We start from the raw sequence: 19,704 nt of genomic DNA, 5'->3' as shown, positions 1-19,704 counted from the left end.
ATTTGGAGATATTGCATTCAATTCCTTCGTCCAAATTGTTAATGTACATCGTGAACAGCTGGGGTCCGAGTACTGAACCCTGCAGAACCTCACGCATGACTGCCTGCCGCTCTGAAAAGGACCTATTTATTCCAACTCTCTGCTTCCTGTCTGCCAACCAATTCTACATCTATGTCAATACATTACCTCTGATACCACTGAGCTTTAATTTTCTTTACTAATCTCTGTGTCAAAAGCCCTTTAAAATTCCAGATACACAACATCCGCTGATTGATCCATGTCCACTCTACTGGTCACATCCTCAAAAAATTTCCATAACATTTGTCAAGCATGATTTCCCTTTAATGAATCTATGCTGACTAGAACCAATTCTGTCATTGCTTTCCAAATGCTCAATTATTACATCCTTTATATTGATTCCAGCATTCTCCCCACCATTGATATCATGCTAACCGGTCTATGATTCCCCATTTTCTCTCTCTCTCCTTTTTATAGAGTGAGGAATGATTGAAATCTCGGAACCACGTGTTACTCAGACAGTAACACAATGCCTACTAAAGTGACTTCTTATTTGGGGTTTGACTGTGGTTTGGAGACTAACTCCAGAATGACCAACTCTGAGAAAATAAAATGATGGACATTGAGACTGTTGACCTGTTGAATCAGTGATGGGAGAGGAGCTATTGAGGGAGGTATGCTGGTGTGAATACAGAGGATATGTGTGGGTAATTATTTATGGTCAGACCTTGTTTTATTTCTCCCTACATATTGACAGGAACATATGGGAATAGGTCATTCAGCCCCTCCAGCCCGTTCCTCCATTCAAGGAAATCGTGGCTGATCTGTGGTCTAACTCCATTAACGTGCCTTTGCCAATCTCCCTTAAGAACTTTGCTTAACAAAAAAACCCATCTCAGATTTAAAGTTAACAGCTGATCCTGCATCCAATGTTGTTTTTGGAAAGCACTATCAGCCCAGTCTCTATCATGTCTTCCCATTAAATGGATTTAAACTATTTCATCAAAACATTCCCTATGGGAGCAATTTCTTCATTTTCATTAAAAACCAAAAGAACTGCGGATGCTGTAAATCAGGAATAACAACAAAGTTTCTGGGAAAGCTCAGCAGATCTGGCTGCATCTGTGGAGGAGAAAACAGGGTTAACATTTTGGGTCCAGTGACCCTTCCTCAGAACTTCATTTTAATTATTGTCTTGGTGAAGATGTTGCTTCTGAATTCTTCATGGATTCTGGACCTAAGTTTGCTCGCTGAGCTGGAAGGTTCGTTTTCAGACGTTTCGTCACCATTCTAGGTAACATCATCAGTGAGCCTCCGGTGAAGCGCTGGTCTACTGACCATTTTATTTTGATGACACATCGACGTAGATTCCCAAAACAAGTGGAAACATTTTCTCTCCATTTACCCCTAAATTCTTAATGTTATAATTTACCATTTTTCTATTATATAATCCTTCAGCCTTCTCTTTTCAGAGGAAAGGAAATCTGGCCTGTTCAGTCTTTCCTGATAGCTCCAATTTCTCAATTCACCATGTCATCCTCATCAATTTTTTTTGCATATTCTCCAGTTCCTTGACGTCCCTTCTCAAGATGGCGTTTAGAACTGTGCTCTGATTGTGGTTGATACAAGTTTGAAACAACTTCTGTATTCATCAATTCTAATTCTTGAAAAATGACCCTTTGTGAAATTGTTTAATTTTTGTTTAAATTACCTTGTCGAACTGCCGTACTACTTGAAATGTTTGGTGAATCTGTAGTTCTGCCCTTGCACAACTTGGAACTATAATTTTTAGTCCTCTTTAACCCATCTAAAACAAACAGTAACAACAGCAACACCAACATTGTGATCAGTGGCCTTCTCCTCATCACCCAAATGCTCCCAGCTCAGAGAACATGAGTCAGTTCAGGAAATATAGGCAAACATTTCTTCATCAACTGCCACTGTATATGGACACAAAAGTCACAATCTACACAGTCATTCTCCTGACAATATAGTGGTTCTAATTTGAGTAATGAGACTATGACACAGGGAGTGGCAATTGAGATCAGGGAGTAACTCCCTGCTCAAAGTGTTACCCATACTTAAGGAGTGACTGTGACTTGGATATTGACTTCAGCACAACCAACTTTGAGGAAATCACATCGAAATGAAAATGCTGTGGAGGACAGGATGTCAGAATCACAGAGTTTCTCTTGCAACCTCTCCCCTTTTCAGTCGTCAGAAAGAAATGCTACTCACCACTGGACAAATCAGAAAACTAGCCCTAAAGGAATAGCAAGCAGAAAGCTTCATCAAGAACAGAAATGATTTGAGGACTGTGCCAAGGAGCAGTACACCTCATATCTCTAATATTAACTGGCTTAGAGAGTAAACAGAGGACAGGACTTCCAGCATCAATGTGGGAGATGTATTCGAAACTGGGAGCCTTAAACCTTTATACTTTTACACTGTTTGTCTATCACCAATCAGAGAAAACAATGGCAGGAGGTTAAAACAAAGAATCCTTCCTCCCACACAATTGGTCTAGAAACAGTGACTGTAGCGCAATACTGTTGCCATGATGCATCCATAGCCAGTCTCAATGTCAACAGCAACAGAAAGACACAGCACAGATTTTGAATCTGCTCGTTCCTCAGGATATGGGAGCATGCAGTGTGCCTCTTGCAAGAAACCCACTCCATTCTGGGAGACAGAGCTGTGTGGTTCTGGAGTGTCAGAGAGAGTTCCACATCAGTCACCTGGCCTCTAATTCTGGTGGGATGACTATCTTGTAGGGCCCATCATTTCAGCCAGAGATCTTGAGGGTCAAACAGCATGTGCCAGGCCATGTGCTCCAACTCAAGGTATGGTTCAGGCACACAATGCTTCACTTTGTGAATGTATAAACACCTTGGATGGCATGTGAACAGATATGCTGCTTTGACTCTCCTCAGCTCCATCAGTGAGGGTGAAATAATTGTCCTCAGAAGAGATTTCAATTGTATGCTCCAGAGGAGGGACTGTAAAGGTGCCTGTATGAGCTCGGCATAGGTGGAGAAGTTGAAGTACTTGATTGAGTCATTTTACTTGGTAGACATCTGGCTGAATCGCCATCCTTACTCCATCACTGTCAGCTTTGTGAGGCCTGGAGTCAGAGAATTCAGAACTGATCGCCCCTACATTTCTAGAGCGTAGGCCTCGCATGTTCTGAAGGCCTCCACGTGGCAGGTGCTATTTACAGATCACAACCTGGTGTGATTGGAGCTTGTTCCGTTAAGTGCCAAGGCAAGGTTGGCGTACTGGCACTTTAATAACCTGCTGCTGGAGGGCGAACGGTTCTGTCATTTTTGGACCGGATGGGGAAAGAAGCAGCAGACCATATCCCACTCAAGGCTATGGTGGGATGTGGGCAAAGCTCATATCCATGCCTTTGCTCAACAATATGCGTGGGGGTCAATGAAGAGGCAGAAATCCAGGATCAAGGAGTTGGAGGAGGGGGTGCTCAACCTGGAGCCACTTCTCAGTCATCTTGGCGAGGACCCAATCCTGTGGGGGATATACTAAAGAAGAAGCACCTGCTCCAAAATCAGCAGCTTGTTGGGTGCCGTGATAGGAATGTGAGGTTGAGGATCTGGGTTCTTTGGAATCCAGACTGCAGCTGGCCCTCCTTCAACTTGCTGGAAAAGATGCACAGAGTCCTGCAGCTGACTGACACTCTTAGTTGGTTCTCCAGAGCAAGTCCTAGGGACTGGACGGGCTGTCTTTGGAGTTCTTTGGGGCATTCTGGGATGTCCTGGGTGGGTGGGTGCAATTACATGATGGAGCAATGTGTGGTGACCAGAGGGATGCTCATTTCTGGGCATAGGGTCATCATCATCATCACTCTGTTGCCCAAGAAGAGGGATCTCTGTTTGTTAAAGAATTGGCGTCCAGTCTCCCTCCTTAGAACGGACTACGAAAACTTTGCCAGTGCACTTTCAACTTCCCTTGACAATGTGCCGGACCACATATCCACCTAGACCAGACCTACACCTTCCATGGCTGGCTCATTCACAATAACATCCACATGGACATAATCCATTATTCCCAGAGGGCTGGCTTGTTGAGCACTTTTCTCTCAATCAGGAAAAGGTATTTGACAGAGTGGATCATGAGGATCTGCTCGGAGAATGCTGCAAGCTTTTGGTTTCAGGATGTAATTGTCACCTGGATCTGACTTCTGTATGCCACCATGGCGAAGGTTAATTGGTCCCTGATGGTGTCTTTATGCTTTAGGGTGGAGTACATCAGGGGTGACCCTGTCCAGCCAGCATTATTCTTTCTCTGCATGGAGCCATTCCTGTGCCTCATGAATAAGCAGCTGTTGGAACTGGCTCTGTGTAGGCCAGGGCTGGTGGTGATCCTTTCAGCTTGTGCTGACAATGTGCTCCTCATGTTCACAGACCCAGCTGACTTGAAGTGGATGTATGAGTGACAATGTGCTCCTCATGTTCACAGACCCAGCTGACTTGAAGTGGATGTATGAGTGTTAGGAGGTTTACTCTGCAGTGTCCGACATGAGGATCAACTGGAGAAAATGTTCTGGAATTCTGGGTGGTGCATGGCAAATGGACCATCTGCCAGATATCTCCTCTACCTGCAATGCAGCACCCCACAGCCTGAGTTGTCTCCAGGGAATCTCCCCGTGACCTTTAGAATGGCACAGAGATGTTTCCAATATGGGCTGCACCTGCACACTCTCAACACTCCCTTTGCCTGCTGCTTGAATATGCTTTGGCACGATATTTTGCTCACCGGCAGTGGAGACCTCCAATGGAGGGCCCTCTACAGAGCCTTTTTCATTGTGAATCTAGGCTGGAGAGTGCTATACACTGTGGTCCCATGCAATCATAGAATGAGTAGCTCACTGGATGCCAAGTAATGTCTAGTTTCTGCGTCCTGGAGTCAACAGGTGCACACAGAATGTTTCCGTTTGTAGCCCCTTTTTAGTTTCTTGAAGGGGCTGCTCCTTAAAATTGGGTTATACTTCAGTCCACACTTGATCTATGGATACCCTATTGTGGGGAGGGATGGACAAGTCAGAGGGCCTTCTCCTGGGTCTGCTCGTGGACCTAGCCAAGGTCCTGATTGTTTGCCCCTGGAAAGGTAGCGTACATTGCTCACTGGCACCGGGCCGGGTGTGCAGTGCAGGGTTGGGGTGCATCATCAGTCCAGACAATGTTGTATTCATTTAGTAAGTTTTTAATTTGGTCTATAAGTTTCCATTGAACTGTTAATTGTGTTTGGTTTCGATAGTGTCCCACCAAGGGCCGTTTTATTATTATTATTATTATTTTTGAGTTTCTGTTTTCAGAAAAGAGTAAGGGAGTTTAAAAGAGTGCAGGGAGCTTTACTTTTAGTTTAAAACAGTAGCAAGAGCTTTACTTTGTATCTGACACTGTGCTGTACCTGTTCTGGGACGGTTTGATGGGGACAATGTCAAAAGAGCTTTATTTTCAGTTTAAAAGAGTGAGCTTTATGCTCAGTTAGACAGAGAGTTACCCACAATTTAAAATAGTGCACAGAGCTTAACTCCGTATTTAACCCACCCATCCCCTCTACATGCTGAGCCTGTCCTGGGAGTGTTTGATGGGGACTAGGTCATGGGAGTTTTCATTTCAGTTTAATAGAATAGATAGAGCCATATGCTGCACCAAACCCCATGCTGTCCGTGCACTGGGAATGTTTTGATTCGAACAGTTTTGAGGAAGCTTTACTTCAGTTTACAAGAATAAAAGGAAGTTCATTTTTCAGTTTAAAAGAATGGAGATAGCTTTACTCTATATCTAGTCCTATGCTGTCCCTGTCCTGGGAGTGTTTTATTGGAACATTATATGCTTTACTTCCAGTTTAAAAGAGAAGAAGGTACTAAATAATCCAAAATTTTAACTCCTTAACAAAATGATTCCTGTAATTAATGATAAAATATTTTATTCTGAGACTGTAATATCCCCAATAGAAGAATAGATTTCAACATTTTTCAGGTTGGTCCCAAAATCTTAAGCTCCACCATCCCCTCTCATGACACAACCAAATCGCTGACATTCCTATCAAGTACTCTTTAATGTCTTGAGTTTGATAAAGAGGATATATAAATGCAAATCTTTCTTTTTCAGGGTAAGTTCTGCTTCCTATGAGCCTGACATTATAAACCCACTAACTGAGAAACTATCCCAGCTCACAGTGACATTGATCAATATGTTGTGTAGAGGAAAGAACTGAAGTAAATCATCATTAATAGGAAAAAAATGTATAGGGGAAATTGATGGGTACAAAGATTTATAAATTCCTATGGTCTAATAAGTTAGGTCTCAGAGTATTTACAAAAGTAGCCCTAGCAAAAATGGGTGCATTGGCGGGCATCTTTCAAGATTCTATAAACTTTGAAACCGTTTCAATGAATTGGAGGGTAGCTAATGTCACTCCACTTCTTATAAAAGGAGGTAGAGAGAATACAGGAAAACCAATTAACCTGACATCAGTAGTGAGAAAAATGCTAGAGTCCAGTCTAAAATATTTAATTACAGGCTTAGACAGGGCCAGCTTGGATTGATTAATTAGTATTAGATTAGATTAATTAGTAAGGGGATCACCGGTTACAGGGAGAAGCAGGAAAATGAGATTGAGAACCATATCAGCCATGATCGAATGGTGGTGTGGACTCGATGGGCTAAATGGCTTAATTCTTGTCATATATCTTATCGTCTTATGGATTTACAACAGCAAAATCAAGCCTGACAAACCTACTGAAATTTTTAAGGACATAATGGGGAAAGTTGATGTGGGGCTTAGCGGCGGCGGTGGTTGTAGTTATTGGATGTGGTTTACTTGGACTTTCAGAGATCTTTTGGTAAGGTTCCACAAAATAATTTAGCACATAAAATTAAAGTACATGGGATTGTTGACTTGGATAAACTGCTTGGCAGATTGGAATGAAACAGTTAGAATAAATCAGAATTTTTCTGAGTGGCAGGCAGTGACTATTGGGGACCACAGGGATTATTGATTGGACCCCAGCTATTCACAATATACATTAATGATTTTGATAAGGGAACTAAATGTAATATCTTCAAGTTTGTAAATGACACAAAGTTGGATGGGAGGGTGAGCTGTGAGGAAGATGTAGAGATGCTTCAGTATGATTTAGACAAGTAGAGTGAGCAAGCAAATACATAGTAGATGAAAAACAATGTGGATAAATGTGAGGTTACCCATTCTAGAAGCAAAAAGAGGAAGACAGATTATTATCTGAACACTGATAGATTGGGAAAGGGGGAGGTGCAAAGAGACAAGGGTGTCCTTACACACCAGTCTTTGAAAGTAAACATGTAGGTGCAGCAGGGGGTGAAAAAATAAATGGTATATTGGCCTTCATCGTGATAGGATTTGAGGAGCAGGGGTGTCTTGCTGCAGTTTTACAGGGCCTTGATGACATCACTTTGGGAGTATTGGATACAGTTTTGGTTTCCTTATTTGAGGAAGGATGTTCTGGTTAGGGAGGCAGTGCAACAAAAGTTTACCAGAATGATTCCTGGGATGCAGGGATTGACAATATGGTAAAGTCACAATAGACCCGGAGGGTCATAGGGTTGCTGTCTCATTAGAGAGAGAGACAAATGGTGGTGTTTTCAACCTGAGATCATCCCGGTTCAGGCAAGGTTGACAAATGGGACCTTCCCGGTAACCGCAGCTGGAATAGGAATTGAACCTGTGCTGTTAGCATCACTCTGCATTGCTAACCAGCCATCCAGCCAACTAAAGTAACTAATCTTTCACTGATGAATGAAGAGAGACTGTCTTGGTTTTTGGTCTATATGCATTGGGGTTTATGAAAGTGAGGGAGGATTTCATAGAAACCTGTAAAATTCTAACAGGCCTAGACAGGGCAAATACCGGAACGAATTTCCGGATGATCAGGGTGCATTCTAAGGATATGGAGTAAAACATTTAGGACTGAGATGAAGAGAAATGTCTCCATCCAACAGTGGTGAACCACAGGAAGCAGTTGAAGCCAAAACATTGAATGTTTTCAACAAGGAGTTCGAAATACTTTTTGGGGCTAAAGAAATCAAATGGTATGGGGAGAAAGCAGGAACAGGTTCCTTAGTCAGGTGATCATATCAAATGCAGAGCAAGCTTTAATAGCCAAATGGCCTACCCCTACTCCTGTTTGCTGTTTCTGTGTGGACAAGACTCTTACTGTAGGGTTCTGAGTGCTTTAATAAATAAGAACATGCCATGTTGACAAGTGTAGTCTTGATTAAATTAAAAATATAAATTATTGAGAGTTATAAATCTATACAGAAGATTTATCAAATAACAAATTAACAAACAACATAATATTCAAATAAATATAAAATTCTGCAGATGCTGGAAATCTGAAACAAACACTGAGAATGGCAGAGAAACTCAACAGGTCTGGTGCTATATATGGAGAAGAAAACATAGTTAACACTTTGAATCCAGTATGGCTTTTCTTCAGAACTTTTTATACTTTTGATGGAGGCAGACGAGGACTAAGTGCGCTGATAGTATGGAGACCCAAAGAAAAAAAGACAAAGGTGTTATCATTGGTGGTGAAATAGAAAAGTATGAGATGTGTGAGGAGGCCCCCACTAGCTCCTAAGATTTCCTAATGCACAAGATGCATATATTGTACAAACTGTTAACACAAGGCCAGATAAATGTAATGGCAACCCTTCAAGTGAAGCACAGCATTTGTGCAGTTATTGATGTTCCTGAATCAGCAACACATTCCCACTACGGATAAACCATTCGTAACTGAAGTATTCACAGAATCATGAGATCTCCATAAACTCCGAGGCAAACACACAGGCAAGTAACCATTTATATTTGAGGTGTGTGACAAATTGTTCGCACAGTTGTCAAACTTCCATGCACAGAAACACATTCAAATGGGGAGAAATCATTGACATGCAAGTTGTGCATTCATCATTCTGAAGGTTATTCAAATTCTTGCTTTATCAAACGATTCAGCTATGGGGATTTCACTTCATTTGGGAAGTCTGCTATAAAGGTAAAACGCCTGTGACATTAGAGGATTCACAACAGGATAAACTCTTCAGGTGCAATATAAGTGATGAAATTTTCACTCAAATCTTTGAAGCACTAGAGGATTCACTGGTAAGAAGTGAATTGTGTGAGGTGTGTAAAAAGACTTCCATACTGACAGCATAATTCATGGTCCATCGACACAGCACACGGAAGAGAAACCCTGCTGGACTGAGTTCTGCAATCAAACCTTCCCAGTGAAACCACTTGGGAGAGAAACCTTTCCAAATTAACATGTACCAGGATTGTTTCTCTCTTATGAGACATCAGTGTCTCCACATGGGCTTGGAGGATCATCTGCTTCTATTACACTGAGAGCTATCTGTGTTGCTTACCCTCCAGTGCTCACTCAGGGGAGCTGTCATTCCAAAGCACTGTCTGTCTCAGCAGGGTCTGTCTCAAACCTGTCGAACCAGCAGGCTATTCATGTTATGGGGGGCAATTTAACCTTTGACCTGATTGTCAGAAATCACTAAATGAAAACATTGATATGTACAGAAGCTCAAGTTTGTGCACAGATACCACTGTGTCTCTGGGAGGAATTCCTCAGCAACAATAAGAAAGTGATGCAGGAGAACACAGAACATAGAACAATTAAGCGCAGAACAGGCCCTTCGGCCCTCGATGTTGCGCCGACCTGTAAACTAATCTAAGCCCATCCCCCTATACTATCCCATCATCATCCATATGCTTATCCAAGGACTGTTTAAATGCCCCTAATGTGGCTTAGTTAACTACATTGGCAGGTAGGGCATTCCACGCTCTTACCGCTCACAGAGTAAAGAACCTGCCTCTGACATCTGTCTTAAATATATCACCCCTCAATTTGCAGCTATGCCCCCTCGTACAAGCCGATGTCATCATCCTAGGAGAAAGGCTCTCACTGTCCACCCTATCTAATCCTCCGATCATCTTATGTGGCAAGATTTTCCTGCTGTGCACAAGAAATACCTCAACAGTTTCTGCAGCAAGATTTATCTCCCTTCTTGAAGATCGTTACAATTGTAATACTGCTGAAGTAAGAAAGACATGGAATGTTCTTTCTCCTTCCAAATCCAAATTATAAGTTTATGAAGTTTTAATTTATGCAAATGTTTAACAGCTTTTTAGTCCTCAACTGGAACACCTTTGAGGTAGCTGGATTTGTTGATTGTCATTGGTTTGACTGCTTATTGTGACTCTTGCATCAATGGTGACTCATCCGTGGATCATAGGACACTGGAGATAGATTGGGGTGGTGAGTGGGGGTAGTTACCAGCTATTCTTGTGGATACAATGCTTGAAAAATTGTTCAAAATATTCTTTCCAGCATGAGCGGAGGGAACTGCCATCCTTAAGAAAGGAAAAACCATCTTGTGAATGAAGGGGATTTTGTCCATTTGACCTGAGTCCATAGGTTGCCCTGGCGACTTCAAAGAACTTCACACATCATGATGATTAGCTTGTTTTTGAATCTCTCAGGATTACTCTTCCATCACATGTCTTTTATGTTCTGGATTTGTCTTTGGGCAACAGTCTTGAGCTGTTGAAATTCTGCATTTCTTGAGTTGTAACCCTGGGTTGTGGACGTTCATCTCTGATTGAACAAGTCAATGGATTGTCCAACAGGCCCCCACATGGATCGAGTAATTCTGACATCACTTCGAACTTTGACTTGGCTTTTGAGAAAATCTGAGAAAATTATTGGTAACAACATCCAGAATTCTTCATTACATTCATTGATGGAACCAAAGCATTTGACTCAGTATATCATGATGCTCTGTGGATTTTACACCATTGATTTAGATGCCTAAGAAACTCCATCATAATCCAGCAATGTTTAATGCAGATATGACTGTAACCATTTGAGTGGGAGACCTGAAACAGAAACCTTCAAAATCCAAACTTGTATCACAGAGTTATAGAGAATGAAAACAGACTCTTCGGTCCAATCAGTCGATGCTGAACATTGTCCCAAACTAAAAAATCCCACCTGCCCGCTCCTGGCCCATTCCCCCCCAAAACCTTTACTATTTAGAACCCTCCATGTAAAAAAAAATGCCTCTGATGTCTTTTTTAAACCTCTCTCTCACCTGAAAAATGTATCCCCTAGTCTAGAAATCCACCATCCTAGGAAAAAGATTGCTATCATTAACTCAATCGATACTTCTCATTATTTTATAAACTTCTATCAGGTTGCCTCTCAACCTCCTACACTCCAGTGAAAAAAGTCCCAGCCTATGCAGTCTTTCTTTACAACTGAAACCTTCCATAAGGCTATACGGTAGTCACCATTCTATTTACAGTCTATGTGACCATAATTATTTACCTCATCAAAGATCAACTGCCCTTTGTGTCAGTATTAAATAACATTTTAGTAGGAAGCTCATTTACCTTAGTCATGTCCATACCAAAACCAAACCGACCACCATTGATACAAATGATCTACAATTATCTGTAGTGTTGTTGTACACTTTGTAACAGATTTGCAATACACTCTTGATGTCTTCAGATCTACGGGTATTTGTATGTTGGAAACAAGCTCCTCCCGTGCTAATGAAGCTCTGTCTAACTTTTGATCATCAAATCAGGAGCCAGATGATAATACAAAAAATTGAACTAACCTTCTGCAGCATTCTGAGAGATTTTCTCCTCTCTGACTGTGTGAGTTTGTAAAGTGAGCAAGCTCTCATGAGTGAGTATGGGGTAGAATCAGACCCTGCTTTAGGTGGGGATGCGAATTATAGACAGATCCTCTTCAGGTGATGGGTATTTCACTGATACCATGGGGAGTGTTTGTATTCTTCTGTCTGGGAGGGACACTATCCTTAGTATGGGGAGGGAGTGTGTGAGAGTCTCTACAAACCTGAGTTCCCTCAGTCATTCATACCCCTATATAATAACATTGTGATATGTTCAGCTTATACTTTCCCAAGATTCATTTAATATTCTGGGGACTATTTTGAGACATTTTCAAATGCTTTATTATTTTGGTTGATTCAAAGTTTGGTGTAAGCTGAATCTTGTACTGTTGTTTGTTTTGTTAAACTTCTGTATACATGATTTCTCAGCATGGCATGTTCCCATTCACTGAAACACTCAGGATCCTACAGTAAGAGTTCTGCCAACAATATATTGGTCACTATCACAGTGGGCTGTGACATTTTTACCATCAATAAGTTTACAATTGCCAGTTCAATGGATGCATAAAGTTGCTCTAAGAAAGAAATGTATTTTTTAAAAAACACAACTTTCACAAATTCAGGGTGTCCAAAAGCATTTTAGAGCCAATGACGTACTTATTAAAGTTTCTGATCTGCTGCAAACACATCTAAGGATACAGATCCTACACTGATATTCATTGTTTGAGAGCACCTCAGGATGAAGAATGCTATTCCCACTCTAGAAATCTCCGAGAAACATTTACCTGGGGAACTGACACTGCAGCTGCATTGCGAGGTTTAATTCAGATGGAATAATAACGTTTAAATTTAAATCTGACCTGTGGCTCAAAGACACCTCCATTTCACCACTCAGTTTCCCAAGCTTCTGGAAACACACTGCTGCAGAAATATTTGGATTGGCTGTGAGAGACGTCAATCAGAGAGCCCACCCACTCTGCCCATTCACTCCTCTTTCTCTTCCAGAGCTGGTTCACTTCTTACAGGGACTGAAAACTAAGTGAGGAGATGGTGAGTGAAGGAGCAGCTTTTATACAAATTGTATCCCACAATATCCACACCAATCTTCAGGCGGTCTGACTATCCTGTGGGTAATCAGGGATGGAAATGTCCCTTATGCTGTGTGAGAAGATCCAGCTGAGAAAGCTGTTTACTCAGTGCTTTGTGCTGAACTGTTTGACTGGAGCTGTGTGTTGGATTTTGAGTGTGTTTGTTGGAAACATTTCCCTTCTGATTTCCAGGCTGGATTTCGTTAATTACTCAATTCAACTGCTATACCTGGAGACGCATTGATTGAAATGTTATTTAACGTCATTTAGTGTCTCCTTTAAAGATTTTTTTTCCTTGAAAGCTTTGGCTTTTCGCAAAAGCCTGGGCTTGGATTTGATCATTTTGCCCAGTGCTGTCACTGACAGCTGAATTTGGGATGTGCAGTCTGAGTGAGTGTGTTGAATCTAATTTCCCAAGATAAATCAGATTCTTTCAATCAGCTACTAGGAAGCAATATTTTCTGCACCTTCTAGCACTTCCTGCTCAGTGTGTTTTCTTCACTTTGTTTTTCGCAAACAAGGCGAAACATTTTAACATATCCATTGAATTATCATTGAGTTCATATTGATAATAAACAAATACTTTCAAGGTAAAACTTTACGACAGCACATCTTGACCAACCATCATTTTGCACTCTACCCAACTGTCTTTTTTTATTGTCTTCTCAGTGCCTTAGAGGATTGGGAAGCTAAGGGGAGCTGTGGAGGGGGAAGAAAGTAACCTCATTATCTGCTTCTGCTCACTGTCCATTGCCCTTGCTGAAAATAGTGTGTGTGCAACAGTTGAGTGAGAAAAAAGGATTTGGAAAGGAAAGATTTACTAAAATGCTACCTGTACTGTAAGGTTTGAAGGAGAAACTTGATAGGCTGAAACTTTTTTCCCTGAAGTGTAGGACAGTGAGTGGTCACCTTATAGATATCTATAGAATCATGAGAAGCATAGATAAGGTAGGTAGCCAACAGCATTTGCAAGTAAATGGGATTAGATTAATTGTGAAAACTGGGTAGCATGGACAAGTTGGACCAAAGGGTCTGTTTCCACATGTAAACCTCCAAGACTTATATCTGATATCTCTTAAACCAGGGATTAGCAGACTGGCACTCACTGTGGAATTGAGGAGCTGGTGGTGACATGGTACTGAACTCAAAATCCAGAGGCCCAGGAGAATGTTTACATGACATGGATTGAAACCCACCACAGCTGCTGGTGGAACTTAAATGCCACTGATAAATCTGGAATTAAAAATCTTAGAAATGGTGGCCATGAAATGAAGGCAATCTACCATCCTTACCTGGTCAGGCCTACATCTGACTCCAGACCCACAGCAACATGACTGACTGTTAAATATCAACTTAAATTGCTTAGGGAGCAATTTAATTTGTATCAGACTGTTATGAGGTAAGAAAATAATGAAACCGCATGAATAACCCAGCATTGATCTAGGCTCCAGAAACAACAAATCCACCCCTCTCAACCCTGAAGAGTCCTCCATCACTAGCATCTGTAGGTATTTTTACAAAATTGAGTAAGCTGCCCCATAGACAGACAAATAATAACCTGATATAGCCAGTCGAACTGAATCACACCTTGCCGACTTTGTCCCAAAAAAGACCTTTGCCAGTCCTGGGCACTTCTTGATAACAGGGCAGATATTGTCACACTGACAGAATCATGCCTGACAATTCCCACACAACCATCACCATTCCTTGGCATGTCCTGACAACAGTCTGACATAGTCATGCTAACAGAATCAAACCTTAAGACAATGTCCCATCACCATCCCTGGATATACCCGGTCCCCAGGCCAGACTCAGCGGAAGTGGTGACACAGTGGTATACAGTCAGGACGGAGTTGCCCTTGGAGTACTCAACATTGACTCTGGACCCTTGAAATCTTAAGGTATAAGGTCAAATAATGGCAAGGAAATATCCTGTTGTTTAACACCCATATTGCCCCAACTCGCACTGGACAATGAATCAGTGCTTCTTCCATGGTGAACACTACTTGAGGGTTGTCAGAGCACAGAATGTCTCGAGGTGGAGGACTTTAACATCTGTTGCCACAGGTTGATTGGAAGCACCATGATTGACTAAGCTGGTTGAGTTTGAAGGACAGCTGCTCAACTGGGCCTGAGCCAGGAGGTGAGGGAATAATCTGCTTGCTCTCACCCTCACTGGTCTATCTGCTGCTAGAAGTATGACCATACTGCTAAATGGAATCAATTTCAAACTGAAACTTAGCATCTGTGAGACTGGTGATGTGGTGGCTAGTGAAAAAGGCTATCCCAGAGTACAAAGATATCTTGATCAGATGGGCCAAGGAGTGGCAGACAGAGTTCAATTCAGATAAACGTGAAGTTGCATTTTCATAACGTAAATCAGGGCAGGACTTATACACTTAATGGCAGGGTCCTGGGGAGTGTTGCTGAACAAAGAGACTTGGGATGCTGATTCATTGTTCCTTGAAGGTGGAGACACAGGTAGACAAAGTGGTGAAGAAGGCATTTAGTACACTTGCCTTTATTGGTCAGTGCATTGATTATAGGTGTTGGGAGGTCATGTTGAGACTGTACAGGACATTGGTTGGGCCACTTTTGGAATACTGCGTGCAATTCTGGTCTCTCTCCTATAGAAAAGATGTTGTTAAACTTGAAGGAGTGCAGAAAAGATTGACAAAGATATTGGCAGGGTTGGAGTGTCTAAGCTACAGGGTGAGGCTGAAGAAGCTGGGGCTATTTTACCTGGGGCATCAGAGGTTGACGGGTGACCTTATAGAGGTTTATAAAATCACAAGGGGCATGAATAGGATGAATAGCCAAGGTTTTTGTCCCAGGCTAGTGGAGTCCAAAACTAGATGGCATAGGTTTAAGGTGAAAGGGGAAAGACTTAAAAGGGACCTAAGGGTCAACTTTTTCATGCAGAGAGCGGTGTGTGTATGGAATGAGCTGCCAGAGAAAGTGGTGGAGGCTGATACAATTGCAACATTTAAAAGGCATCTGGATGGGTATATAAATAAAAAAAGTTTAGAGGGATATGGACCAAATGCTGGCAAATCAGACTAGATTAATTTGGGACATCTGGTCAGCATGGACAGGTTGGACCAAAAGTTCTGTTTCCTTTCGCTTTGATACTATGGACATCAGCAGCAGCAACAGAATTCTATTAAACGACAATTTGTAACATCCTGGCACAGCATATTCTCCACTCGACTTTAACATCACATTTGCAGAAGTCATACTAGGCATACCTATACATGAGGTTTCAACCTGATGAAGCTACATCACAGGTTCAGAGATAGTAGGAACTGCAGACGCTGGAGAATCTGAAATAACAAGGTGTAGAGCTGGATGAAGACAGCAGGCCAAGCAGCATTAGAGGAGCAGGAAGACTGATGTTTCGGGCCTAGACTCTTCTGAACCGTCAGTCTTCTTGCTCCTCTGATGCTGCTTGGCCTGCTGTGTTCTTCCAGCTCGACACCTTGTTATCTTTATCCTACATCACAGGTTCTGCTACATCACAGGTTTACTTGCACACTATAAAGCAGAAGCAATGTGCAGAAGACAGGGCACATTGATGTCCCACCAGCAGCTGAGATTTAACATTGAAGGAGGATCTACAAGTATCCTTATAATTTATAATGGTGACCCCAGTACATGAATTCGAAAGACTAGGTTGAAACATCTGCATCTATCTACAACTTGAAGTGCTGAGTTTATGTTCCATCTCAGAGTCCTCCAGAAGTCCTAGAATCACAGATGCCAGTCTTCAGCCAAATTATTCACTCCTCACAATATAGCAAGAACAGCTGAAGGTATTAGCGACTAGAAAAGCAATCTGCCCTGACAACATTGACAATATTTCTAAAGACGTGTGCTCCAGAACTGGCTGACCCCGAGCTAAACTGTTCCAGGACAATAACAACATTGGCATTGATCCTGCGATGTGGAAAATTGCCTAGATTTGTCCTGTGATTGAAAAACAGGAAATATCCAACCTGGCCAATTACTTTCACAACAATCTACTCTCGATCATCAGTGAAGTGGTGGAAAGAGTCATCCACAATACTGTTAATAATCTACTCACTGATGCTCTGCTTGGACTCTGCTAGCTTCTGACCTCATGACAGCCTTTGTCCATACCTGGACAAAAGCGTTTTATTCCAGAGATAAGGTGAGAGTGACTACCCTTGACATCGAGGCAGCATTTGACTGAGTGTGGTATCAAAGGTTTCTGAGCAAAACTAGAGTCATTGGGATAAAGAATGTGGATGCTGGAAATCTAAAACAAAAATGGAAACTGGTGAGAAACTCAGCAGGTCTGGCAACATCTCTAAAGAGAAAGCAGAGTTAATGTTTTGGGTCTAGTGAATCTCCTTCCGAACAGTTCTGAAGTAGGATCACTGGATTCTCTCCACAGATGCTGCCAGACCTGCTGTGTTCCTTCAGCAATTTCTGTTGGAGTCCTTGAGAATTGCTGAGGGGAAGCTCTTGGCTGGTTAGTGTTATAACCAGCAGATAGGAAGATAGTTTTCAACATCAATAATCTCAATCCCAGGAAACCTCTGTGGCAATTCTTCAGCAAGTTTCCTAACCCCAACAATCTTCTGAAGAAGGGTCTCAACCTGAAACGTCAGCTTCCCTGCTCCTCTGATGCTGCTTGGCCTGCTGTGTTCATCCAGCTGTACACCTTGTTATCCCAACCATCTTCAGTTGCTTTAGTAACCTAACCACTATTATAAGGACTGAAATGGTGAGTTTTCTGATGACTGCATAATGTTCAGTGCCATTTGTGCCTTCTGAAACAGTGAAGCAGTCCATGTTTGGACATCATTCAAACTTGGGCTGACAAATCACAAGTGTTAAGCATTGCTTAACACAAAGAAGGTTGGGCAGTGAAACCATCATCTGGAAATTGGTCGGGTCAAGGGAGCTTTGACACATCATCAGATCTGGTCAGTGATGTGGAACCTTCCATCAGAACCAACCTTTCTGAAGTGTTGACTGTGGTGATCAGTCAGGGTGAGACTGGGAAGAAGTGTGAATGGGCTCCAAGTGTGGTGAGAGTTTCAATCCCACACTGAGCTTCACGAATCACTGGCTTATTCCTATAACAGAGAGGCCATTCAAGAGAAGTATCGACAACTTATGAGGTCTTGTGACTTACAAGGCATCAAAACATCAGAGAAAAGAATCTAGCATGAGATGTGGGAATGAGCCTTTTCAAAGATAATGATTAGCGTGATTCACTGATGCATTCACACTGGGGAGAAGCCATTTTCTTGTGATGTTTGTGACAAAACACTCTTGTAGACATCATAACCTCTGTGCAAGTCAATGCATTCACATGATGGAGAAACCATTCAGGTGTGAGGTATGTGACAAATCATTCTCGCAGTCCTCGCACTTCCTTGTACACCAATGGAGTCACACAGGGGAGAAACCATTTCGGTGCAAGGTGTGTGAGAAATCATTCTCGCAGTCACCAAGCCTTCATGTGCATCAACGCATTCACACAAGGGACAAAACCTTCTTGTGCAAGTTCTGTGACAAATCATTTTTGCAATCATCATTAGTGTGGAATGTATATCCTCAGATTTGCCTGACAGCAAATCAGAAGAGTAATTCAAGGCAGTGATAATGTGCAGTGGTGGGATCAGCACATGCACAGGAGGGACAAACAAAGGAGAGAGGAGCGTAAGGTGAAGTGGGCACTTTTCACCGAACTCTCCGTCTTTCTTGCACTTTCTGGGTTAAATTAGTTCTTAATGAAAGGAATTGTTAGCTTTTATTAAAATAAATCAATTAAGGCTTGGAGTCTTGATCAATTTAATAATACTGTTGTGTTGGGTAGTGCTTCTGAAATGACTAATGTCGGAGGCTGCATCGAGCTGCACCCAATCTCAATATCATACGGTCTCGGGTCAGAAAAAGTAGAGTTTAGCTTAAGATCCTGATGAAGACATGAGTGTCATCATTGTTTCCAGATAAACTTACTTATCATGACTTATTTATTAGCCAATAATGATTTCTACCCGTTGTTGTGTAATATCTTGTTCAAACAAAATTCATCTTCTCGTTAAGAAAACCTTATTTTTGGCTACAGAGGTGAAGAAACATCCACTTTGCTTGCAGAAAGCAGGAAACCAACATTTTGAATGCAAAAGCATGAGACCCCAGTAAGCAGAACAGAAATGCAACATTGCTTCAATGCAGAATTTAAAGCATTAAAGGAAGATAAATAATGGAACAAAGCTACAAGGTTTAAAAGACCAAGAGATTAAAAACAACAAATAACTATGGGAGAGAGATAATGGGAACTGCAGATGCTGGAGATTCCAAGATAATAAAATGTGAGGCTGGATGAACACAGCAGGCCAAGCAGCATCTCAGGAGCACAAAAGCTGACGTTTCGGGCCTAGACCCTTCATCAGAGAGGGGGATGGGGGGAGGGAACTGGAATAAATAGGGAGAGAGGGGGAGGCGGACCGAAGATGGAGAGTAAAGAAGATAGGTGGAGAGAGTGTAGGTGGGGAGGTAGGGAGGGGATAGGTCAGTCCAGGGAAGACGGACAGGTCAAGGAGGTGGGATGAGGTTAGTAGGTAGCGGGGGGTGCGGCTTGGGGTGGGAGGAAGGGATGGGTGAGAGGAAGAACCGGTTAGGGAGGCAGAGACAGGTTGGACTGGTTTTGGGATGCAGTGGGTGGGGGGGAAGAGCTGGGCTGGTTGTGTGGTGCAGTGGGGGGAGGGGACGAACTGGGCTGGTTGAGGGATGCATTAGGGGAAGGGGAGATTTTGAAACTGGTGAAGTCCACATTGATACCATATGGCTGCAGGGTTCCCAGGCGGAATATGAGTTGCTGTTCCTGCAACCTTCGGGTGGCATCATTG

The 19,704-nt window shown here is 42.3% G+C and overlaps 1 protein-coding gene across 1 annotated transcript in view; it reads right to left on the bottom strand.

The window, feature by feature from the left end:
* LOC125467695 (zinc finger protein 91-like) overlaps window positions 1-19,704 on the bottom strand; it is a 104,268-nt gene that overhangs the window by 20,654 nt on the left and 63,910 nt on the right. Inside the window, exons 15-17 of the mRNA XM_059639404.1 lie at window positions 7,248-7,252; window positions 4,204-4,336; window positions 3,085-3,228 (exon numbers count right to left, since the gene is read on the bottom strand). Coding sequence (XP_059495387.1) covers window positions 3,085-3,228; window positions 4,204-4,336; window positions 7,248-7,252 — 282 coding nt within the window. The remainder of the gene's footprint in view (window positions 1-3,084; window positions 3,229-4,203; window positions 4,337-7,247; window positions 7,253-19,704) is intronic.

This window comes from Stegostoma tigrinum, chromosome 34 (assembly GCF_030684315.1).
Source record: "Stegostoma tigrinum isolate sSteTig4 chromosome 34, sSteTig4.hap1, whole genome shotgun sequence".
NCBI lineage: Eukaryota > Metazoa > Chordata > Chondrichthyes > Orectolobiformes > Stegostomatidae > Stegostoma > Stegostoma tigrinum.
This window is presented reverse-complemented; position numbering and strand designations above follow the sequence as displayed.